The sequence below is a fragment of the Megalobrama amblycephala genome, linkage group LG4 (assembly GCF_018812025.1).
Source record: "Megalobrama amblycephala isolate DHTTF-2021 linkage group LG4, ASM1881202v1, whole genome shotgun sequence".
NCBI lineage: Eukaryota > Metazoa > Chordata > Actinopteri > Cypriniformes > Xenocyprididae > Megalobrama > Megalobrama amblycephala.
Window position 1 is genome coordinate 37,283,150 of NC_063047.1, and position 27,474 is coordinate 37,310,623.

Below are 27,474 nucleotides of genomic sequence, written 5' to 3' on the forward strand. Positions count from 1 at the left end.
ATTTCTGGACAAAAAGGACAAGGTTAGGTCACCCATTATTACAAGTTCTCATTATTTATTTTGCTGCACTCAACTGAGCTAACACAATAATGAAACTCTCATTATTTATCACAGACAGTGGATCGGTCATTAAAAAGATACCTTTCGAGAAGATTCGCTCGTTCGGGCACTGGGAACGACGACCCTCAAAAGGACTGTTTGGTGGGCCTCAGATAAAATGGTTTGTGTGAATGGAGTCTTCTTAGGAAAAGAAAAGAGCCTCTTCGGCTGTTTGTTTTGGAATTTGTCTCATTGATCCAAGAGCGGCAACTAAAAGAGGAGGCCAGTATCGACAATAGCACTCAGGACAACATTACTCCAGCGTCACATGGAGGAGTATTCACTGTGCAGATTCACGATACCTTGGGCTTTAGAAGATTAACTAGACCGAATTGTGTATTTCAGAGGTTTTTTTTTTTTTTTTTTTTTTTTTAATATACTGAGGAAAATGATTGAGTGAAAATCCTGACGGAACAAGTACAATGCCAATTCTAAAAATCAAGAAAAAAGAAGGCAAGTCACGAGTTTTTCTTGACAATCATTTATTAAACAAACTGAAAATTAATAAATAAAGATAAGTACTTAAAATGCATTAAAGACCAACAGAGCCATTTAAGCTCAAAAAACAGTTCCCAGCTACTGAAATTCAAGAAAAAGTGATTTGTCTTCTCATTTTAATATGGATCAGTTCTAAACCTCACTGTTATTTGGCATTAGGGTTAGAAATGTTTAAAGACATGCTTATTGAAAACATCTTTTAGTAACACATTTTTTAATAAATTTTGGTCACTTAATTGTTTTGACTTTTAATGGTGGTGGGGGAAGTGGTAGAAAATCAAAATAAGGCAAAAAAACAAAACCCTATACATGAATCTAAGACTAAAATGGCCCCGCTGATGATTACCAAAGGTTGTGAATGTTTACAGTTAAAATAAACTCCCCATTGCATCCATCAATCTTCACAGCTTGATAATCAACAACAGAGAAAGAAAAGAAAAAAAAAAAAAAACAGCTCTCAAAATTTGAGTTCAGCATTTTGCTGCCACGTTATATTACCAAGTGTGCTGTTGATGATAACGGACGCACCTTTGCAATATAAATGCCCCTGGAAGTCCACAACATACAAAATTTATATTCCTATTTTAACTGATATATTTGTTGAAAGCCAACATTATGTCATATTTGACTGTGTATTAGGGGCACCAAGGGTAGTAGATTAGTTCAAATAAAATTCATCATAGCAACAATCAAAAATCAGGCAGGATCAATACATTCATTGTCTGCGTACCCTCCAAAATCTCAAAATGGAGGATAAGAATAAGACTTTTACAGCAGGTTAACACTAAAAAAAAAAAAAAAAAAAAAAATACTATAGATATGTGTTTGTGCGGATTTGTAACTGTAGTGCCAAAATGTTACAACATTAAAATGGACATCATTAAACACCATGTTTCTTTGTGATCAAGCCACATGTTCTGCTTTGGCTCGTGCCTCTGCGTGTGTGCTTTCTGATTTCCAGCAGGAAGTACTGTACACACTCACGGGGGAATACAAGCGTACTTGGCACCTTCACATGAAAGAAATCCAATCCTGTTATTTGATGCATTACAGAAAATCAATAGGCTCCATACAGAAAACATGGAGCACGCTTCCAGGATGTGCTTGATGTCACTGGACCCGAAATTCAAAGTGAAATATCTGACCGGTTAAATGACGGGGAAGGGTATCAGAAGAGCGGAGGCCACTGCTTTCGACAGTTTTTTTGAGTTAGCTTTTATACTTGATCAAAATGCCCTTTTTAGATTTACCCACCAGCAGCAGGGGTCACTGGGAGCCTGCAGGCACTGATGTTAACACACGAACCGTCACTCTCACACACGCATACACACTTAAATTATCTCTCAGTCTTCTACAGTCAAACAAAACTCTCCTCGTGAGAAAGCTGGCTTCAGTCCCTCTGAAATAAATACACCTTTAATACATACTTTTCTTCTTGATCAATCCCCTCACTATACTCTCTCAGCTCAACTAAAACACTGTCCTCTTCATGTTTCTTCATGTATCAGCAATGAAAACCTTCCCTACAGCAGAACGCAGTTTCTACTTTGGAGAAGTATAACATTTAAAAAAAAACTATTAAAAACAGTCATAATTTTGAACTAAAAAACAAAATGTCAAAGACCATGAGTGATCCCTTGCTTTCAACCATGTGGTGGCTCAAAAACACCACCCCCTTTAAAATCAGCGTTATTTTGAGGTCACCTTTAGATGCCATCCTCCATTCATTGATGCTTCAAACCAGTCCGACGAATATACCAGTGACTGCATTATTACTATTGTCATTTTTGTATTTGTTAGGTTAAAACAATGTGTCAACGGAGGAAGCATATCAGAGAAGAACCCGGCTGATATGGTTGCAGGAAAGGGGAAAGTTCCAGGGCCTCGTCGTGCAGCACAGTTCAGTCGAACAAGCCCTTCCCGATGCTATGCGGCCATCAGATACTGGTGGTAGAAGAGGCCGAAGAGAGAAGTGGAGAACAGGCAGGCGGCAATCCACCATGTGAAGAAGGACAAGAGCCCTCGAAAAAGCAAGGGGGAGAAAACAGTCCTCAGCCCACCGAGAGCGACCGATAGCTGGGCCACAGTTTGAGAGGCCTGCATCTCGCCTTGCCCCACCTCAGTGGGGCTTGAGTCCTCATTTGATAGACATGGCAAACTCTCTTCGGGGTAAATCACCCACGAGTATCCACCTGGGGTTTAAACAAGAGTATGAAAAATTCAAGAAACCCTACCGGGGCAAATGAGAATATGTCGAGAAGAATTTCAATACACTCCTCACCTAATGTCTTTAGCAGCAAAGTAGTGTGTAACAGCATCACCAGAGGTGCAACGTACTGTAGTGCTATCACACACAAGTAGTAAAAGACTCGGGCGACCTGCGTGAGGAAAAACAAATTTGCAGTTAAAACATTTAGGCAAATTTCCTTCAAAACAAGCAGCTTGGCAGGAGAGGAGCTCATCAAACAGACTAGCTGAAAACTCACTGGGAGCTTAAGTACAGAGGGAGGCAGTGTGCGTATATGATTCTGGAGCAGATGTAAGACCAGACACCCCTGCGACTCTACAGCCATTTGCGAGTCTCACTTATGGCTTGGAACATCAAACGGGCTCTTTTCCTCAGCTCCAGCTGTGGAGTGCTGTGGGTTTTGATCCTTGCGCTCCACTAAACTCAAATAGCCTCCTCATTTTGGAGCTTTGAGGGCAACAATGCCACGCAGTCCTTTTTCATACTGACATATTTCCACCTTTGAGGAATGTCGACACTATAATGTAGGCCCCTAGAGTGGACGCCACAAGAAGGTCCCTAAGTGCATTTATTAACCAGTATCAGATCAAACATCACAAGAACAACCTAGTGAAGATAGGATACTTGAGATGGAAAGGATATTGGGCAAAATAAAAGGAAGGCTTTGCATCACAGTAGCTTTATTGCATATTATTAGAATTATTATGTGACTACTTATTATGTCAGTAAGATAAAGACATAAGAACAAAAAGTGATAAGTACCATCTTTTGGAGGTCCACGGTACTAATGCGCCCCGCTTCCTTCTTCATCTGCAAGACGCCCTTCTGGGCCAGGTTGAGGTAGGCCTGGAGATGATGCCGCATCATGGCTAGTCTCAGCACGCACAGAAGCAGGATCACCCACAGACGCAACGTGTCGTATGTCTTCTCAGACATTCTGAAAGCAGATGAAGAGGAGTGACACACCGAATCAGGGCAAGTAAAATGTGCCCAAACCTTAGGATGTGAATTGAGCAGAGAAGAATTAACAAAGATCTGACTGAAAAAGTCAACAAGAAATGGCATTCACAACCCATTTTACTGCTGCAATGTGATGATTTAGAAGTAAAACAAATATAGGGCAGGACTTGATCGACTGGATTGTGAAAAGTGGGCATGAGAATGGAACCGAGTGAGGGTTTTAGTGGATTGCCTAAGGATTACTGAAATACCATCAGCACCAACTTTTGAGGAAAATTTATGACTGGGACTTGGAGGCTGAAGGACAAGTTCACCCTAAAGAGATTGACTTATCACAATGGTAAAGCTTATGGCTATTTGATCTCACAAGAAAATGTGACTATTTTACACAGTGGCAATTATGTTTGAATTTGTCCAATTTTATTTGCACGAAAAAGTAAGTTTATTTTTTCCTTCAAAAAAAGCATGAAGTTCCACCACCTTACATCAGTGGGGCGTATGCAGATAATACAAAAAGGCACAAATGAGACCATATAAATTCAGCAAGACATAAAATAGTTATTAAATGTTATGAGAGTGCTTTGGGCTATTTGTCAACATTATTTCTGCCCTTCATGGCATAAAAAAGCTATTTCAGAGGCAGAACAAATTATAATAATACTTTAATTATAAAATACATTATTATTATTTTTATTATTATTATTAGAGTTTAAGTTTAGGGTTGTCAATAGATTACATTTTTTAATCGTGATTAGAAATCACACCCTTTTGTGCAATTAATCACGATTAAATCTCAGACTTATTGTGAAATATCTTGTTTAACGTGCTTATTTTGTCACGATTTGCTATATCCAACAAAGTAAACTATCAGATTGAAGGATGATTCTCACAAAACTGTATTTTCTCCTAGCTTTTTTCAAGGTAAAAGTAGGTGTCTTTCCAAAAAAAGGAGACTTGGAATGGAAACACCAAAAGGACATCTAATAACTAAATGATATAAGAAGTCCATATACTTCATGAATGAATGCATACCAAAGCACACATGGAGAAAAAAGAAAAAAAAAAAAACTTTACAGAACAAAACTTCAGAATTCAGTGTATAGTATGTGTACAGTGCAACAGCAACGAGCTTGTTTACATTTTAGACAAGTCAAGTTGTGATACTGTAGCAGCGTACATGCACGGTTTGTTTGCACATCAATAATAGACTCAGGCCTGCTTACTGTACGACTCCTGTATGTCACCGTAATCATCTTTACAATTCGCATCCATCAAAACTTTACTAGCGAGAAGCTGGTTTGCTTTATCCAGCCGATAAACGCAGTTTCCGTATCATCTGGCCAGCGGTGGGATGTTTTGATGTTCCATCCAGTCTGTATTTCTCACAGCGCAATGCGTGAGGGCTCCCGCTCTTCAGAAACAATCACAGAATATGACAGAGCTCTTGTTTTAAAGCTAAACACACGCTGGAATGAATATTTCACTGAAAACTGGCCACGAGTCACTGCCATCTCTGACGTAATAAGCCTGGTTTTCTTTGCATTAGCTCTGTTTTGGACTGATTGTTGGAATGCATTCACTTGCTGGATCACTGGACTGAAAACTTTCCCGGAGTTTAGCGGCTTAAAATAATTTCAGAGAAATTAGGTTAAGGGTTCAGAATAGAAATTTCCACCTACTAGGGTTACAGGTGCTTGCAACATTGTAGATGCTCAATGTGATAAACTCCCGACTTCTAAGATCATGTAAATGTGTGACGTAAAATTATGTTAATGTCTTAATTTCGCATTCTTCATTCATTTGCGTTATTTGGACTTAATTATTTTGAATTAATCATACGCGTTAACGCATTAACAGCCCTACTTTAAAGTAAATCTCCTTGAGTAAACAAAGGGTCTTGATGAACTTTAAAACAAGTTTTTAATTAATCAAGAACAATTCATCTAATAACTAGTAATGCAAAATGTAATGTTGAAAAAACACATTGTAAAATGAGGTACTCACAAAGGCACACTATCTTTCCCAAATGTGGGATTCATTAAGTAATCCTTAGTTATGGGCTTCACCCATAGCAGTACCATAATCAAGGGGGCCAAGAAGTTGATATGCAGCAAAGTCCTGAAGGATGGACACATAAAAACAACCAATTAGACATGGCAACACACAAGAGTATCAATATCAGTGGAGCAGTAAATATCAATCACCATGAAGTACCACTGCTTTAAATGTAGCATTTCGCTAGCACAAGAAGCATGGATGTAATCCAGGCCTTAAAGAGGTCTAACTGTAAGCCCCATAGTGTCATGAGAGCAGAAGAGGATTAGCTATGTGAGATGTGTAATGCTTAACTCCTCTTTTGTAACACAGTTACCCTAAAGCCCAATGCTAGCTGAAAATGGAGAACAGGTCCAACTGCAGTAATGCTTGTCTGCTAACTTGCTGAGGATATAATGAGAAATTAATGCTCCATATGAATTAAAATGGAAATATTGCTAGGGGCTACAAAATTTCAATACAAACTGTTTCAATTCAGGCTGACAAATCATCTAGATCTGAATATATCATGTTAAATGCAAGGACAGAAATACTAATAATTCAAATTACTAAAGTGACTTGTTTCAACATAGTAGTAATTAGGGGTGTAACGGTACACAAAATGACGGTTCGGTACAGTGTGTGTGGGGGGGGGGGGACTAAACATAAAATTGCTTCTTTTTTTTTTATAAAACAGTGGTTTTTTGAACAAATTGCCTATCGATCTTTAAATAAATTAAATTATAATTAACATTTTCTTAAGGATAAAAAAATCTCAGCTAATATAATAAACTATATACAGGGAGCCCTTTCTTGCACAATAATATAATATTAAAGGTTACAATTAACAACAATTAACAACTTGTTTACATAAATTTATTTAAACATAATAAAAAATTAAGACATTATTGACAGGTAATGTACATATAATCACTATATATAAAAAATACATTAAATTATAATGAATATATAAGCTAATATAGTGCATACATTTAGTGAAATGCTCCTCTCTCTCGTGTTCATTTCTCTAGTGAACTAACATACTGTAGACAGTAAATGACTTGCCTGAGGTAAATGTAATGCTACGTGGGATAATTATTCTTAAGCTGTTTTTATTGATGTCTTTCCACGGTTGATGGTTGAGAGATTACACACATATCTAAATCGTCTGCCTTTCTTCTTTTGCCCTTTCTCCTGTTGTAGCATTGCATTACCGCATGCAAGCGCGCCCTTCTGGATTGGAGTGTGACTCGCCTGTGACTGACTGCATTTGTCGTTTAACTGCATGAATCGAACCGTCACGTCCGTACCGTACGGTTTGGGAAGAATACATGCACCGTTACACCCCGAATAATAATTATGAGGATGATGTGTAATAAATTGTGTATTATTTTGAAACATTTACTGTGTGACTCTGCAGTTGTTTAGAGTGAGGGCATCAAGATGCATCTGGGCCAATCGCAGGCCAGGGAAGGTGAGGAAGGCTCCAATGAGGGCGCAGAGCAGTGCCAGGATCAGCTTAAAGGTCAGCTTGGATATGGGGCCCCTGTAGAGGCAGAGGAAGAGAGCAAGGCCTGTTCACCACAGGGAAGCACAAACCATCACATATATGGTTTAATCCCAACCCACAGAGACATGGTATACTGTATACATACACTCCCACTGTACTGACAAAGGGGGTGGGGCTATAATACTCACTGGGACTCAAGGCCTTGGTTCTCCAGAAACTGCACGGCACTTTCGGAAAAATTTGCAAAGCCTATGAAAGGAGAAAAGGGAGGATAGAAACAGTGTATATAGACAGAAATTCTTAAATATAAATGTCAAAAAAAAAAGTCATAGTAGGGGTGTGCGATATGTATTGTATATGATAATATCCCTCGTTATTTTTTTAGCGAATTTGACAGATTTAATGAAGCATACAGCTAATAAGGATAGAAAGAAATTGCCATTATATAGGTAAAAACTATATAAGGGGGGAAATGTTGCCTCATAGTGGAAAAGTTCAATTCTGCCACTGCTGTGAACTAACCACAGTACAGAATATAAGGAATACGAAAAACTTCGGAAGTAAGCTGTTCATGACAGACCTAAATCAGCAGAAGTACCAGCACAAAAACACACTCTGCAAAATATTGTCTAATCGTCATTATCAAAAAAAAATAATATTGAGATATAATTTGTTGTCAGTATTGCACACCTGTTAAGTCATAGTCCAAGATCTATGGTGAAAATGACTATGGTGTTGCATTACAGTTTATTTAAATTGCAACATAGTTTACTGCATAGTTTAAATCATAATACAAGAATGACATGAAGTGATGTGAGTGATTCAAATCAAAGAGATGAAAATGATCTAAAACAAAAGCGTGGTGGACAATATTGTCAGAAATTTAAAGCCAAAAGGTTTTCTTTTATTGTCTACATGTGGCCACACATTCCTGGTGTTAAGCGACATCTCGAATAAAAATATGAAGAAAAAGAAAACCCAATAGCAGCCTACATTTTTGTGAAAGTTGCTTTCATTCCAGGACTAATTAGTGTATGATGCTATGAGTGATGAAATGCAAATACGCAAGGGAAAATAGCAAATGATTTTTTTTAATGAAATAAGTACAGTTTCATCACCAGTTTTAAATATTTCCAATGGCATGTGTTAATTTTAGAAGAAAATGGTCTCACATTCTTATGTTACTACATACTGTAAAAAAAGAAACAGATACAAAAAAAAAAAAAAAAATATAGATAGAAAAAAATCAACTTGACACTACTATACCTGTCTCGAGGCCAAATTCCAGGTAGTTCTCTGTGACAATAAGGATAGCCATGGCTTTCACAAAGAAGAAAAAGGCAAAGGTGATGCAGAGGGAACGCTCACCGCCCTCCTCTAGTCTGAAGTAGTGAGCCGTCAGGGAGAAAAGGATCTTCCTGAGAAAAACTGAAGCTAAGGAACATGGTCACAAAGCGCACTTTGGTACACTATACCAAAAATTGCTCTCCAAAAACATCAGATAAAGGCTTTGAATTCTTTGCCTAATTAAAGAAATATTCTGGGTTATAATTAATAATAGTGGGTGATAATAATTGCTGTACACTTGCTCCATAGATGTCCATTGTAAGAGTATAACGAAACACATTTTCCCTTCATTTTTACAAACTGCTACTGCTATGCGGTTGATAGAGCCCAAGTTGGATTTAGTTGGACTTTTTACTCTCTTGGAATCTAAATACAAACGCTCTGTATTACTGAAGATGGTCGGATTCTAACCAGCTCTGTTCTACAAAGCACATCCTAAAGGCTGTAATACACTGTATGGCTTTTAAAATCAGATTTTAAAACACTAGGCAACATACACTTGAAGATTCTGTAAATGTTTAGATAGAAAACCTGGGCATTGTAAACTGAACGCGTGAAGCTCATACACTAACAGACTTTAAGTCATTTTCAAACCAAACTCACACAGAAACATTTGAAAAATTAGAACAATATGCGTTTTAAATTCAGCTCAAAATATTAAACGTTTAATATCCTCTGATTGCATGGAATCAAAGTCTGAAGCTTAAAAAAACAAATCTGTTTACTGTCTACACTACACAATTTTTGTATGAAATCTGTCAACATTGACTGTTCAAAATCTGCCGACTAGCATCGACTTGTCAGACTGAAAACCAGGGCAAAATCTGTGCAAAAGTCATGGTATAAGTCTCACATTTAGTGTCACAGCAGTAGAGAAATGCATTTAAAACATGCCTCATCAAACAGTGTCAAAGCTAATATCCCCGAGGTGAGAAATGAGAAATTTGAAAAACGTCAACAGCAGACAGAAAACGTCCAGCTGCGCCTCTTTGTTACGACAGCTTGCCTATATGTGCCCATTTTGATTATACTGGTCTAGGGTCAATCATTCAACTTGTGGCTACGTCGTGCAAATCTGCAAGGCAAGCGGGCGGCCATCTGAGAAAATATTTCAGTGACCATCTCTTTGACAAGGCCATTTTCCCCACCACACACTCTCCACTGAGATCAGGAAAAATGGCTCCTTCCTGTCCACATTCAGCCATTTGCACACATATAGACCTATCATCATCGTCATCATCATCTTCATCACCCTACCAGGCACCTTCCTTCGTTCCTCTCCTTTTCCCAGGCAAATCAGTCCGGTGGGCCATGAAAATTGGGCCTCCAATCTTCTGTGGCAGGCTGAGCTAGGTAAAGGGCAGTGCCGAGCGGAGGGAGATTGATCTTTGTGGACTGTGCCGGGGTTAATGTGTGTGATTTGGTGAGGCACTAGAAGGGGAAAGTAGCAGGTAAAAGGCAACAGGTGCAGCTTTCATCACTCACGGCTAGACTGTCCCTGCATCGAGACTGAAAATTGAGCTTCTCCACAAGGGTTGTGTTTTACAAAGGATGTTTTAACATTTAAGGACTATGGACATGTTATTGAATAAAGAACTTTAAAGGTTCCTTCTGTAGTTGTTAAAATAACAAAGGATCCCTATGCAAGTCGAATCACGTGCTGAGAAACGACATTATGAGCTTCATGCAAGTGCTGTGGTACGTGTTAGATGTCATCTAGAAGTAATTTAAACAATATTTTCAAATGATTATATTATTACTAGTGGCGTTTGTTAAGCATCTCCATTACTTCTACTCATTTTTGCGATTATGGATTTTAACAAACCCCAAACCGAAGTGTACAGTACGACGATTCACTTCAAATCACTAAAAACTATGCTATAAAAACACTTGGCACATCGTATAGCAAAACCCTGGCAACCATCTAAAACGCCCTAGTATTGTTGCGTTGATATTTGCACAGGCAATACCAGTCACATTTCTTTCAGAAAACATAAAAATGGAGACTAAATGGAAAATTTGGCTTTTCTATTAAACTATTAAAATCATTTTTGTCATTTTTAAGGCTAAAAGGCGATTAAAAAATTATCAATAAATGGGGAAAAAACTCTATCTACATTTGCACTACTGGTCGGGAAGATTTTTTTAAAGTTTTTGAAAGAAAATGTTTACCCTCATCAAGGCATTTGTTTGATCAAAAATACAGTACAAACTGTAATATTGTGAAATATTATTACAATTTAAAATAACTTTTTCTATTTTCATATATTTTAAAATGTAATTTATTCCTGTGATGACAAAGCTGAATTTTCAGCATCATTACTCCTTCAGTGTCACATGATCCTTCAGAAATCATCCTAATATACTGATCCACAAGAAAAAAAAAATCTTATTATCAATGCTCTTTCTACTTAGTATTTTTGCATAAATTGTGATATTCTTTTTCAGTATTATTTGAAGAATAAAATGTTTAAAAGAACAGCATTAAGCTTAAAGGTGCCCTAGATTCAAAAACTGAATTGAAGTTTCGTTAGCATGTTGCTAATGTACTGTTAAATGTGGTTAAAGCTACCATCGTTTCTTACTGTATTCACAGAGACAAGAGTCGTTGCTATTTTCATTTTTAAACACTTTCAGTCTGTATAATTCATAAACACAACTTCATTCTTTATAAATCTCTCCAACAGTGTAGCATTAGCCGTTAGCCACGGAGCACAGCCTCAAACTCATTCAGAATCAATGTAAACATCAATATAAACACTGTACTTATGCGATTAGACATGCTGCATGACAAACACTTTGTAAAGATCCATTTTGAGGGTTATATTAGCTGTTTGAACTTTTTTATGTTGTTTAAGGCAAACGCGAGCTCCGTGGGCGTGGAGCACGAGAATTAAAGGGCCACACACCCTGAATCGGCTCATTTATAATTATGCCCCAAAATAGGCAGTTAAAAAAATGAATTAAAAAAAATCTATGGGGTATTTTGAGCTGAAACTTCACAGACACATTCAGGGGACACCTTAGACTTATATTACATCTTTTAAAAAAAAGTTCTAGGGCACCTTTAAATAGAATTTTTGTGTAACTGTCACTTTTGACCAATTGAATGCATCCTTGCTGAATCGAGTGCTGCAGAGATGACATATTTTTGCAGACTATAACCCACAAATGGTTCCATCCGGTTCCATCGTCCCGAAGTCAATGGGATTTTGGTTACAAGCCTGAAATAAGGTCTGTGTTGAGCACAAGCTCAAGATATTTTCATGTTTCACGTTTGATTTTCACCCAACAAGAATACTCATCTACTCTCTAGTCCACTTTCTCAGCCATGTTGTGTTTATAATCACTCTCTTGCAAACTATCAAATGTTCAAATTAGTATTTTTTTTTTTTTAATAAAGACTGAAAGTTGTCGGAAACTTGGTGGTGGTGATGTTGAGCGATTGTGGTGTAGTTTGTTTATAGTCTTAGGTTAGCTTTTTATTTCTGGCGAATGTATTTATGCTTCAAAATGTATAAAAGTTTTTTTTTTTTATTATCTTGATGGACAAAACTTGTAAGTATCATAAACTTTTGTTGACCACAGAGCTTATTTTTTGCAATAATCCAAAAGCCAATGGAAAAATCTTATTGGGTTTTTGTAGAGGAGACCAGGATGATGCTAATTTCCAGGTCGGCCTACAAAAACATCATCACCGCAGCACACTATAAAAGTATTAATGTCTTTCAAAAAAATATTAATAATCTTACTGACCCCATTTTTTAGCTCTATTGTATATCAATTATTTAATTATTAGTATAGTTGACAGATAATAACATGGTGTTTTTTTTTCCTTTATAAAGATTTAATTTTAAATCTTTATAAAGGAAAAAAAACACCATGTTATTATTTGTCAACTACACTAATAATTAAATAATTACAAGAATTATTTGCAATAAAATATGAAAGAGGGAAACCAATGCAAAAGATGAAAAACTTCTTCAGTAGTTCTAGCTCAAAAGGGATACATGACAAAGGCCAAGACCAGCAGGCTCCACACCACACTGATGTTCATCTCCCCACTGGGCTCCGCCACACAGAAGTACAGTTCAGTGATAAGATACACCACTGTGGCGGCCACCGTAAAATCCACCAACCACTGGAATTCAGGAAAATAATGCAGAGCTAGACAAAAATAAGATAGCCAGACAAAAAAAACAAGCTTTAGGAACCAGACTTTCTAAGATGATCCTTCAAGCTCAAGGGTTCATTGGGTATATAATGACAAAAAGTGAGTTACCAAGTGTGTCCACTTCTGCAATGCATTTAGTCTCCAGCTGAAGGTCGATGTCTTTTGGAATAGTCATCGGCTTATTCTCTAAGTGCCCATTGTACTTCCTGAGAAGCAAAACGTGAACATAGCACATATAATAGTTATGCACTGAAAGTAGGCTAAGATGAAACGCGCACACACACACACACACACACACACACACACACACAAATATTACCAAGGACATTTTGGGCCAAAAACCAAAAGTGAATACTAGAGTGTTATTTTCCACCATTCACTTGCCAGAAATATTGCATAAATTGTATTAAAGTTGCTTTTTATTTATGCTTTTGAATAAAACTGAATATAAAACACAACAGTTTATTATTTATTTGTCAAAGCACATTACTCAAAATATCTAGGCCAAACATAAATAAGAATAATTAGCATACTTTATAAAAAAAAAAAAAAAAAATGATGTTCAAAATGATAACAGTATGTTCTTCCAAGTAGCCGCCGTTATCATCCTCTGCTGCCCAGATAAGACAGAATTTATTTAAGAGCATCTGGGCTATTTTACCTATTCATTTATGATGTTTCAGCACTCTTATAAGTGGCTTCAGTTGTAGGATGATGGGGCTTCTCTGGCATTTAACCTCATCACACAATGCAATGCGTCAGGTGACTCATATCTCCTTCCTGACGGTGTGAATCCTGGTAGCTAATGTGAAGTGGGATTTTATCATCAGGGTGAGAAGTTCAGAAGCTCCCAATTTCAAAAGACACTTTTGTTTCATTTATTTTGTACTCAGCTAACATTTATGGGATGTCAGAGTTTAAGCTGATTCAACTAATGAAATGATTTTATAAATCTGTCATGTTGAATACTGACCTGCTCTTCATTGTAACCAAGAGGAAAAAAAAAAAAAAAACTTGAATCTACAATATAGCTTACAACGAATTAGCAATATTGAGTCAGTGGTGACTATCTTGAGCCCTATTCAGATGGGACTAGTTTTTCTGGAGGACGTTAGAGAAATTTCTGTTTCATGGGGGTACTTTGTGATTTTAATCCCATCCGGATCTGCCGTGTGTTTTTGTCACACAACCTCAGTAAAAATACCAGGGTAAATTAGCTACTGTTTTTCGGCAAACTCAACAGTCCTCAGAGAAACCCGTCCAATTAGATAGTCTGTGATTGCAGATATTGGATTGGATTGATATTTGACATACCAGAGCTAGCGTTTGTGTACCAATCTTTCGAATGTTTTCATTTAATTTCAATATGGATGGTATCCGAAGAAAAAATAAAATTATAAAAGTAATAAACAGAGCCAAATCACGAAACTGCTAAGACTGCCCATTTTAATATCAGTGTCAGGTAATATACTTGTTTAGATTTCTCTGCTCACTTATGTGGGTTTATTATAAACAGCCACTTCTATACTAAAACACATAATAATAATAATAATAATAATAATAATAATGAAAAGTTTTGGGTCGGTAAGATTTTTAAATGTTTTTGAAAGTCTCTTATGCTCACCAAGGTTGCATGTATTTGATCAAAAAAAAAATACTGTAGTAAAATATTATTACAATTTAAAATGACTGATTTCTATTTTTATACAATTTAAAATGTAATTTATTACTGTGATTGTAAAGCTGAATTTTCAGCATCATTACTGCAGTCTTCAGTGTCACATGATCCTTCAGAAATTATTCTAATAACCTGATTTGCTGCTCAAGAAACATTTCTTATTATAATCAGTGTTGAAAACGGTTGTGCTGCAAATTTTTGTGGCAACCGTGATCCATTTGTTTTCAAGATTCTTTTATGAATAGAAAGTTGAAAAGAAAAGCATTTATTTTAAATAAAATCAGCAACGTAAATGTCTTTACTGTCACTTTCGATCACTTCAGGGCACCTAATTATTATAAACAACGCTAAATTTAATATATGATTTTAATTATTCACAATGATGAGCAAGCAAAATAATAGCAGGTATCAACGTGTGGGATCAGCAACTTAGTTCAAAGGACAGCAGATTTTTCACAGACTAACTGAGGGCTCCGTCTCTATTGGAAACCAAACACTAGAGTTTGCACATTTTACTGGGGATTAGAGGAGCCCTCCTCGCTTTTGAAAAAGAGCTAAATCCATACAACGTTCAAATCAAACATATTTCCACCCATCTCTAATGCTGTCTGCATGACAAAGAACAGAGAAATGAATGTCGGGCTCTGCTGGGAGCGGTGGGATATTGGAAAGGGGCACAGGCCTTAGCGTGAACGAGTCTAGTATGCAAGCTTTCTGCCCTGTGGCTCCAAGCCAGCTGAACCTGAGATTCTTGGACTTCTCCTTTGGGTCTCTGTTGTTTACATAGGTCAGTGTGCACAATGGTGTTCAGCACAAAAGCACTGTGGGCATGGTAGTCTCTCTACACTGGATTGCTGCATACCTGCCTGACAAAATGGCCCAAGAGCTCCCTGCAGAGCAAAAATGGGCTTTTGTCTGAGAACAGGAGGTAGGTATAATAGAGCTGACTATCAAAACTAAGCTGCTAGACATAGGCTAGTCTACCTTTTCAGGGAATTAGCATTGTATGCACAGCTTTCATCCGCAGTGGAATATAGGCAACAAGGCTGCTTGATCTTCACAAGCAGTCAAACAAAAGTCAAATCTAGTTGGCTGTGTTGTACCTGTCCTTTTTGCTCTTTCCTCCTTTCTGCTGCTTTCCAGCCAAAGTCCTCAGCTCATCTTCTGTGGGGTGCTGGTACCAACGCAGACTAACAAGACAAAGAGAAGTATATCACCATCTCTGAAATGCAAAGAGCTCTAGAAAAAAATATATATACGCATATACCCATTCAACATATACACTAGCATTTGGGGTCGGTAAGATTTTATGTTTCTGAAAGAAGTCTCTTAATGCAAGACTGCATTTACTTGACCAAAAACAAAGTAAAATAATAATAACAATAACAATATTACAATTTAAAATAACCGTTTTCTATTTTAATATATTTTAAAATATGATTTATTCCTGTGATGGCAAAGCTGAATTTTCAGCATCATTACTCATCATTAGTGTCACATGATCCTTCAGGAATCATTGCAATATGCTGAATTGGTGCCCAAGAAACATTTCTTATTATTTTCAATGTTGAAAACAATTAAGCTGCTAATATTTTTGTGGATTATGACACCATGATACATTTTTTTCAGGACTATTTGATGAATAGAAAGTTCCAAAGAACAACATTTGAAAAAAAAAAAAAAAAAAAAAAAACGAATCTAAGTTGCTATATATATATATATATATATATATATATATATATATATATATATATATATATATATATATATATATATATATATATATATATATATATATATATATATATATATATATATATATATATATATATAGAGAGAGAGAGACAGAAAGTCTTTATAGTCACTTTTGGTCACTCTAATGCATCATTGCTGTATTAAAGGGGACCTATTATGCAAAATTCACTTTTACATGGTGTTTAAACATAAATGTGTGTTGGCAGTGTGTGTACCAAGCAGCAACCTCCCCCAGTCTCTCGTGAAGCCAATACGGAAGTGACTTAAACTGCGATTCATCGACTGGCCGCTAGGGACCGGCTCCAAAAGAGAGCAGAATCTCATTGAGTCCCATGTTAAATTGGACAAGTTTATAGCAGAAAAAAACATTTTTACAAGTTGGTTCAAATTGTGGTTTTGGTCTATACTGCTAATTTTGCCCTTCATGACAACTGAGGGGGGTGAACTCATTGGTTTAAATTATATTAAGCCTTAAAGTTCTGCATAATTAAGGGCGTGGTCACTTGAGTGACAGGTAGATGCCGCTGCTGTCTGTGAGGCGACATGTTACCTCAGCTAATTCCAGCCGCTGAATTTGGCGTCTCTGCCGTATTTGTGCTCGATTATTTTATACAATTATAAAATATGGCTTGCTGCTTAATATTCGAGACTGATGTGTGTCTGTGTAGATGTGCTCGCATGCAGAAGAAACAGAACACACGTTGTTGGATCGTGGCATTGGCTGAAAGTTTTGGTTGTGAGATTTACTACAATGACAATGGCGGGAGGATATCAAAATCCGACAGCACTGCTTGGATATTATAACTAAAACTGCTGCACTATTTTGAAAAATTATACTTTGGACACGGCTCATTTGTTTGTTAGATACGATCGTATACAGTTTTACAACATAAACGCTGCTCAGATTGCATCCTTTCTTGAAGAACGATGACAGAGAGCAGATCATTCAGAAGAAATGTGATGCAAACAATGGATAATATATCAATATTTCATGGACAAAAAGTACAGTTTTTTTGTTTTGCAATGGACATTCATATTTTACCCAAGTGCCACAGATTGGATTCATCTCGCAATCTCTATTTCATTATAAAGGTATGAAGTCCCATTTTGATTTTCCATGTTGTTATTTGCACACCCAACACAAATTACTGGTGTTGGAGCATCTATATCTTAAAGAAAACACTGTAGATTGACAGTAAACCTTTAGAACTTTCTGATGATAAAACTTATCTTCATTAATATTTTAGAGAGTATCTAAGATAGATAGATAGCTCCTTTGCTTGCTAACATGATCACGTCGAGCTAGGCAGGCGTGGTTTCAGCAACCAGTCACATCAGCTCAAACCACCTCCCGCCTCTTTACCCATTTTCAGTTATCCGGGAGTGACGGTGCGGTGATGCGCAGCTAAGATGGCAGCGGCCTCATTTTCGTGTCAAAACTGCTGTTCAGAACTCTATGGGTGACGTCACGGACACTACGTCCATATTTTTTTTTACAGTCTATGGTGTGTACACAACCACTCTAGAATGGTAAAAATCCATCCACTCCTCTTTTATAACTCCTCTTTTTTAATCCCTAAAAATCATAAGCAGTGCCTTAGAACAAGCCGTTTGCAGATTGTAGCTTTTGTGACGTCACATTGCTTAGGCTCCCACTCGTGACTGCTGACAGACTCTGCCCTATTAGCACAGACCCCGCCCTCAGTGAGCTGTACACAGTCCACCATGCTTATCTCCTCGCCAGAGGATTCAACAGCAGCATTCAAGTAAGAAATGTATTCTTATCAAAGCTACTAAGTTATTTAATCAAGAGCAGAGAGTGATTTTCTGTTTTTCTTTTGTTGTTTGATTCATATTAACAGCATATAGCAGTAGGTACTGTATATTACGCTGCTTTCATTTTAATACACAGATCTATACATGTGATTTCTTTACTTGCTGTTTACATTCACAGACATGACTAATAAATAATAAACAATGCAATCATGTGAACTTTGTGTTTTTGATAAACTTGTGTGTATTTAACAGTTTAAGTGCAACATGTGAACTTAGTTTAATACGCGCCGTCTGACAACCAGCTTTCTGTTCGCATGCTTCGGATGTGTGCGCTCAAAAAAAAAACATATATCAGAAGTTTATGGCTTTAAAACGCATGCAGATAATGAACTTAATGATGATGAAGAACTGCAATGTCACGTGAGCGTGACTACAATAGAGATAATCAAAACCAAACAGATGTTTTGTTTGTCAGAGTATCAGAGGCACGAGTTGTACAGGCTCTGTCCTCTTCTGGAAAAGGGGCAGGGAGCAGCAGCTCATTTGCATTTAAAGATGCATGCACGAAAACAGCATGATGTTCTTTCCACTCAAAATAGGCATTTACAACATGATATTTTAAATGATCTATGGAGTATTTTGAGCTGAAACTTCAGAGACGCCCAAAAAAATCTAATCGGTCATCATTTACTCATGTCATTTAGTTTCAAATCTTTATGACTTTCTTCCTCAGAACAGATAGAAAATATATTTTGAAGAATGTTTGTATCCATACAATGAAAGTCAATGGGGTCTAAAACTACATGCGATTCAACCTATTGACTTTCACTGCATGGGCCACTTTCATTCTTTTATGGTGCCTTTTGTGACCTTTTTTGAAGATTGACGTTTGAAGTCCACATTCGCTGGAACTGAATGGAAAAGAGCGACAAGCGCAGCCTTCTGAATTTCTCCTTTTATGTTCCACGGTAGACCGAAGGCATATGAGAGTAGAAAGATGTGAAGGTTAATGATCACAGAATTTTAATTTTCGTGTACATTATTTCTCCAAATTTTAAAGGTTGTTTGATGCTAATAAAATGAGCACATCTTTGGTGGCAAACATTTACCACAACCCCTTCAACTTTGTTTAGAAACTGGCCTGTCACGAGCCCTGAGAGGGCTGTACTGCTTTCAGTTGTTTTTGCATGTTTACTTCCTAATGAAAACTTAATTATGAAAGTCTCCTGGGCAACACTTCAAGCCCTGCACTCAAGCCAGAGTTTTCCCAAACTATTTTTACAGCCAAAAACAAGCACAGATGAATTATTGAGCACATTTGGAAGAGCTGTTTACTCTAAACACATATGGCGCTAATTAAGGGGGGGAAACTAGCATGGCTTGTACTTTCGTTAGCGGTTCTCTTGGGTTGCAGCGCTTTTTGATGATACCCTTTGGTCTTACTGAAACCCCATAATGATGCATTTTTGATGGGCCCTTAATATGAACAATAAAACACGGGATGTGCTCGCAAAGTGGAGCAGGATCTGTGGTTTGTGTTGTTAAGGCTGCCTTGTGGATTAAGATGCCATTTTAGGTTGACCATCGAGAGGAATGCCAGAGTGGCACAGTGGGCTGTACTTCCTCATTACCTGCCACTGCAGAGGAGCCATCGTGCAAAGGAATAGTGGGGTATGATCTTCTGAATCATGCTGGCCATTACCATGGTAACCACCAGCTGCACACTGATCACACCCTGAAGGGAAAGAGTGAAATATTAGAACACTTTCTGATCACACCAGCAAGAACACAGAACAGCATTCAGACTAGTAAAACTCTAGTTGTTGTCAATTTGGTTGGCAAGAACATATGATTTTGAAACCAAACTAGCAAAATTTGAGGTCAAATTTGCGGTCTTATAAAATGAGCATAAAATGACTCAAAATACTTGAAATTTTCTTGCACATATGGATTTAAGAAAAAAAATTGAATGCCTCAAGGCACCCACACACTACAAGATAATCGGGATGATTTTGGGCCCAACTCTCCCCTTCTGACATTCCTAGGTAAAGTAACAATTATCTTGATGGTTCTACAGATTATCTTATCAGATTTTCCTGTGGTGTGAGTTGTGCTAAGAGTGACTGAATCTGCTTGGAACAACGTTGAATATATTGAATATTTAGGATCAGAAATCCTGTTGTGAGGATGTCCAATTCTGAGGGGGAAAAAAAAGACTGTTTACGAGTTTACATCTCTCAATTCTGACTTTATAACACGCAATTGCGACTTTGTAACTCACAATTGTGAGTTTACACCAATCTGGCATAACATTATGACCACTGACAGGTGAAGTGAATAACACTGATTATCTCTTCATCGCAGCACCCGTTAGTGGGTGGGATATATTAGGCAGCAAGTGAACATTTTGTCCTCAAAGTTGATGTGTTAGAAGCAGTAAATATGGGCAAGCGTAAGGATTTGAGCGAGTTTGACAAAGGCCAAATTGTGATGGCTAGATGACTGGGTCAGAGCATCTCCAAAACTGCAGCTCTTGTGAGGTGTTCCCGGTCTGCAGTGGTCAGTGTCTATCAAAAGTAGTCTAAGGAAGGAACAGTGGTGAACCAGCGACAGGGTCATGGACAGCCAAGGTTCAATGATGCACGTGGAGAGCTAAGGCTGGCCCATGTAGTCCGAGCCAACAGATGAGCTACTGTAGCTCAAATTGCTCAAGAAGTTAATGCTGGTTCTGATAGAAAGGTGTCAGAATACACACTGCATCGCAGTTTATTGCGTATGGGGCTGCAAACCAGTCAGGGTGCCCATGCTGACCCCTGTCCACCGCCGAAAGTGCCAACAGTGGGAAAGTGAGTATCAGAACTGGACCACAGAGCAATGGAAGAAGGTGGCCTGGTCTGATGTATCATGTTTTCTTTTACATCACGTGGATGGCCACTTACCTGGGGAACACATGGCACCAGGAAGCACTATGGGAAGAAGGCAAGCCAGCGGAGGCAGTGTGATGATTTGGGCAGTGTCCTGCTGGGAAACCTTGGGTCCTGCCATCCATGTGGATGTTACTTTGACACGTACCACCTACCTAAGCATTGTACACCCTTTCATGGAAACGTATTCAGCAGGATAATGCGCCTCGTCACAAAGCAAAAATGGTTCAGGAATGGTTTGAGGAGCACAACAACAAGTTTGAGGTGCCCATAAATTCCCCAGATCTCAATCCAATCGAGCATCTGTGGGATGTGCTGAACAAACAAGTCCGATCCATGGAGGCCCCACCTCGCAACTTACAGGATCTGCTGCTAACATATTTTGCCAGATACCACAGCACACCTTCAGGGGTCTAGTGGAGTCCATGCCTCGACAGGTCAGGGCGGTTTTGGCAGCAAAAGTGGGACCAACACAACATTAGGAAGGTGGTTATAATGTTATGCCTGATCAATGTTTATCTCGCAATTCTGACTAATTGTTTGTGGTCTCTCACATTTTGAAATCTGATAAGATTTAAAAAAAATTAGGGTGGGCCAGCCTTTGGGGGGGAATTGTGGCCTAATGGTTAGAGAGTCGGACTTGTAACTTGAAGGTCACAGGTTTGAGTCTCAGTACTGTAGGTGGGGGGAGTGAATGAACACAGCGGCCTCTTCCACTCTCATTACCCACAACTGAGGTACCCTTGAGCAAGGCACCTAACTCCCAATCGCTCCCAGGGTGCCACAGCAAAAATGTCTGCCCACTGCTCCAGGTGTGTGTTCACTACTGTGTGTAATCACTTGGACGGTGAAATGCAGAGCACAAAATCCAAGTATGGGACACCATACTTGGCCACACGTCACATCACATTTAAGGGAAAAACAAAGATGACTAAAAAGTCCACAGAGCCAGGGAAAAGTAATGAATTTGTTGCCTCAAAGGTAATAACCTTTGCAAATGATGCTGACTTCCCCAGTCAAGCACCTACTCTGTAATTGCCTTAAACAGCCCAGCATCAAACTATCCCAGCTACAGCGTGGGAGGACCGCTTGCATCAATGGGCAATCTCACCATCCACGCGTGTAAGGCACAGTGTCCTGCCCCTATGTTGAGGAGACGGTGATGTGCATTCAAATGATCGCTGATCCGCACAAATTGCTATGTGCCTAGCTAGCCATTTCAAAACTCACACAAAAGAAATTTGCATGGCAACATGGCTGGTGTGTCACTCAGGAACGAAGAAATCATGAATCATATTGTAGAGCAATTCAATCAAATGACAGAAAAGCTAGAAAATTATCTGAAATATTCTGTGATGTGATATAATTTTGAAAGGTTGACTTGTTGAATTGTTTTCCATGACTTTGGAGCGTAATTGTCAAGAGTTGTGGTGTGCAATGGTCCCATGTTCTTGAAAATCTAGCAGTTTATTTCCAAGCACCTCTGAAAAAGTCTAACAAATCTTGACAGTGTCGTAAAATAAGCACCACTAACAGCTCTAAATTAAACCAGTGCCCCCCTTCATCCAAGATAATATTCAAAGACCTTTCTATCTAAGCTGTTACGTACCTCTAGTTTTTCTGTTTAAAAAAAAAAATGAAAAACTATAAAATATGTAATTTTGATGTTTAATGTTTTTTAGCATTTACAGTATTTTTAAGTGACTACAAGTCATACAGGGTCAAAACTGCATTATTAAGTAGCATCGGTATGTAAGTTTTAATTACACACATTTACATACATTTAATACATTAAGAAATAATGTAAAATACCAGTAAATAAAACAAAACATTTACAAACATGTTTAAACATGCATTTTAGGTACCATAACATCCCTCACTCCACACAAATCCTTTATGTTTAATGTTATGTTTAATACATTTCCATGCTACTATATTATATATATATATATATATATATATATATATATATATATATATATATATATATATATATATATATATATATATATATATATATATATATATATATATATATATATATATATATATATATATATATATATATATATATGCTCACTGTACCCAAGACAGTATAACTGTACAAAAAGTGAATTCAGTTCTTCAAAGTTAATAACCTTTGCTCTATTTGTCTTGACTTCCTTAGTCAACTACATAATCTGTGCTCGTTTTAAAAACCACAGCATCACTTATTCCAGTTAGGCGATCAACAGCTGTGATATTTAAGCACTGCTGCCATTTAATTCACAGTAAAACAGTGAAAAATGGTTTCTCAGCATACCTTTCACTATGAAAGTGTGTGACTCTGTGTGCAGCACAAATGCAAAGCTTTCCATAACAACTGAAATGTTATATTTTTATTTTATTCCGCTTTTCACCCTTTTGACAAACGCCAATATCTGCACAGAGGTAGAGCCACACAATGGCACAATAGCTATAACGTGCTGGTCTGAAACACATGAAAGCAGCCACATGCTTCTTTTCACTGTTGGTCACAAACACCCTCACTTTACCTGAAACAGACTGGTATCCCAATTGCCATGGGAACTATACAGCCCATAAAGAATGAATGGGAGACTGCCAGGAAAAGTGCCTTTAAGTTGAATCAAGGGATGTTATTCATGCGTGGGCTGAAATCAAGTGTACGTTTTAATATGTCGTTTTATTTAAAAAGACACACTGACATAATAAAAGTGCTCAGGAAATTCAACAATAAGTTTTATTTATTTTCTTTAACTAGTATTTAAAGGGTTAGTTCGCCCAAAAATGAAATTTATATCATTAAGTACTCACCCTCATGTCGTTCCAAACCCGTAAGACCTTCGTTCATCTTTGGAACACAAATTAAGATATTTTTGTTGAAATCCAAGAGGTTATTTATCCCCCATAGAAAGCAAAAAGTATTCTCATTGCTTTATAACATTAAGGTTGAACCACTGTAGTCACATGGACTATTTTAACAATGTCTTTACTACTTTTCTTGAAGGTCTTAAGGGTGTGGAACGACATGAGGGTGAGTAATTAATGACAAATTTAATTTTTTGGTGAACTAACCCTTTAAGCTAAAGTAGTAGCACCATTAAAGGGATAGTTCACCCATAAATGAAATTTTGATGTTTATCTGCTTACCCCCAGCGCATCCAAGGTGTAGGTGACTTTGTTTCTTCAGTAGAACACAAATGATGATTTTTAACTCCAACCGTTGCCGTCTGTCAGTAAAATAATGGGAATGAATGGGAACTCGAACAATAAGAGTTGAAAAAACTTGCATAGACAAATCCAAATTAAACCCTGCGGCTCGTGACGACACATTGATGTACTAAGACACGAAACGATTGGTTTTTGTGAGAAACCGAACAGTATTTATATCATTTTTTACCTCTAATACACCACTATGTCCAACTGCGTTCAGCACTCGCTTAGTGAGGTCTGATCGCGCTCTGACAACGGCAGTGATGTCTCGTGCATATACTTCAATGAGTGATAGACATCACTTCTGTTGTCAGAGCGCGATCAGACCTCACTAAGCGAGTGCTGAACGCAGTTGGACATAGTGGTGTATTAGAGGTAAAAAATTATATACTGTACGGTTTCTCGCACAAACCGATCGTTTCGTGTCTTAGGACATCAATGTGTCGTCACGAGCCGCAAGGTTTAATTTGGATTTGTCTATGCAAGTTTTTTCGACTCTTATTGTTCGAGTTCCCATTCACTCCCATTATTTGACTGACAGACGGCAGCGGAGTTAAAAAAAAAATCATCATTTGTGTTCTACTGAAGAAATAAGGTCACCTACATCTTGGATGCACTGGGGATAAGCAGATAAACATAAAATTTTCATTTTGGGGTTAACTATCCCTTTAAGCATGTCACTGCTCACTTGTATAGTAAGACTTTGAGGAATGAGGATTTTTAAGTATGAGGGATTGTTTGGGGATATTTCCTGAAGACACAGTTGCAAAACTTAACGTCCATTCAACTATCAGTGTTGAGATGGGTCAGTTTCCAAGCAACTTCCCTTCAGTCGACTCAAACCATCCAAAAAGTGTCACACCTAAGGTTACCAACCTAACATCCTGGACACTCTCCTTAAAAGCGTGACATAAAAAATGGGATGCCTCCCTAGCTGGATAAGTTTGATCCATCAGTGTAAGTCACCATGAGAGGTTGGGGCAGAAGAGGTAATTGAAGCAGCATGGGACACTTATCTGCCACACTGGCAGTGACCTGGACAGCACAGGGGCCAAATGAGCTCTGAAGGGGGCCACTGAAGATAAACAGCAGGTCTAGAAGCTCAGTCACCATATGAGATAATGGTCAGGAGGAGAGTAGCTCTGGTAAAGTATGGATTTTGAGCTCTTCAAAAACAGCCTGTGGCGACACGTCGAATTTTAAAATTGCAATTAATTTCCTTCCATTACCAAAAGTTCTCACTGATATGTTGTAGATTATAATTTAACCAGTCACAAAGATTAATGCCAGTGTGGAAAGAAACTGACATCAACATAAAACTGATATAATAGCATTATTATTAGATGACATATTAATCACATCAGCTTAAAACCATCATATAAAGCAATCTATAATGTACTGCCTCCAGCGGTCCAGAACTAGAAGTTCTGCTGAGAGTTAAACATTAATGAATTTACAGAATGTCCCAACAACCACATCTGCAGTCTTGCCCACTCGAGAGCATGTACACATGACAGGAAGTATGTGTGCAAAACAAACCCAAGTCTGAGCAGTATTTGAGGGTAAGCGTATCCCATCATTCATTGTGTTAAGGTACTTAACTTAATTAGAAAAAAAAAAAAAGTGTTGCACAATGTATTTTTGCAAAGTATGTGTATTTCATAAAATGTTTGCAACTTTTTTTTATTACATTAGAAGCACCACAAAACTGCCACCTGTTACATAAGGACTAAGTAAACAGTTAAAGTACAAAGTATTGAAAATCTAAACATGTAAATATAGCTCTGTAAAAAGTGCTTGCAATTTTACAGCACAACACTTTAAGTGTGTCCTATCAGGTAGTCAACAATTTTACACACACTTGCGGTCTTCATGCTAACTCAAACACTTCCCTGCTGAAAAATCCAGCTAAAACCAGCCTAAGCTGGTCAGGCTGGTCATAGCTGGTTTTAGAGGGGTTTTGGTTAGCTAGGAGACTGGGAGGCTGGGAGACTCGCTTAAACCAGCTAAACACCAGCTAAGACCAGCTACTTCCAGCTTAGGCTGGTTTTAGCTGGATTTTTCAGCAGGGAACCAAATACAGGAAATACATCATATTAGTAGACAAGAGATCATGTGCAAAGACTGCAAATGTAGGTATTGAAACAGGCCCATAATACATGTCTTTAATTGAGCAAAGACAGGTAAGGAATTAAATCAGAATGGTTAATAGTTAAAGAGACAGTTCACCTAAAAATGACCATTCTGTCATCATTCACTCACCCTCATGTCATTCCAAACCTGTATGACTTTATTTCTTCAGTGGAACATAAATTACATGTTATGCAGACTGTTTGCAACCGTTCAATTTCATATCACCTTTTCCATACAATGAAAGGTAATGGTGACTAAAGCATAACATCTCTTTTTATACAGAAATACATTTTTACACAGGTTTGAAAGTACTTGAGGCTGAGTACATGATGACAATTTTCATTTTAGGGTGAACTTTCCCTTTAAGATGCAAGTCATGTTTTATGGTTCTGAGGAGACCTCCTCTGGTGCCCTTCCATGACGTCATCCAGTGGAGGGCATTCTGAGGTCAAAAGCACCTGCACCAGGTGAGGCACATCCCCCTACTAGCAAAAGCGTCATGTCCATCGTTTCCAGCATTTACAACTACCCCTAAAATGACACTAAATTATATCATTCTGCATTTCTGTATCAAAACCACGCATACATTTACACCCATATGATACAATGGCCTCAATCCTAATAGGTAAAGAAATGTCTCTGTCAGCAGAATGAACAGATACATAAAAGATCCTCTCTTTTTATACTTAGTCTGAATTAAAGGACACATTACAGTAATAATGCATTCAGATGATGTGCTCACTTACCATATTGATGCTGCAGTGCAGTGATAAATCTCAAAGCCGACTGACACTCTGAGCACCCCTAAGCGGAGATCCAGCGGCACGGAGCACATAAGCCTGTCTTGCGGTGCTGGAATTTGAGAGTACTGTGTTGACAGGTAAAATGAATACCTAAACAAACATCCCACTGATCGAGCCGCGGCTCCACTGTGTTTTCAACTGCAGTAGAGGTCACGCTCAGATTCTCGGTTCTGGGCTGCCACTGACAGCCTGTACGGTTTAATGACTGCAAGAGCTTCCTAATAATGAATATTTGTATCACAGTAATGTTCGGGAGTGATTAATAACATTTATTTTTGTATATATGTCCACATTATTAAGTATATCCGAAGGAGAACGTTGT

General features: G+C 37.8%; 1 protein-coding gene across 1 annotated transcript; it reads right to left on the bottom strand.

The window, feature by feature from the left end:
* Positions 1–564: 564 nt before the first annotated feature.
* Positions 565–27,474, bottom strand: tmem161b (transmembrane protein 161B). Its single transcript, XM_048189143.1, has 12 exons — positions 27,096–27,474; positions 19,711–19,814; positions 15,652–15,738; positions 12,979–13,076; positions 12,707–12,863; positions 8,616–8,767; positions 7,538–7,598; positions 7,245–7,385; positions 5,810–5,923; positions 3,608–3,782; positions 2,879–2,975; positions 565–2,789 (listed from the first exon to the last, which is right to left on the bottom strand). The coding sequence occupies exons 1-12, from the start codon at positions 27,096–27,098 to the stop codon at positions 2,524–2,526; spliced, it is 1,455 nt and encodes a 484-aa protein (XP_048045100.1). The 5' UTR covers positions 27,099–27,474; the 3' UTR covers positions 565–2,523.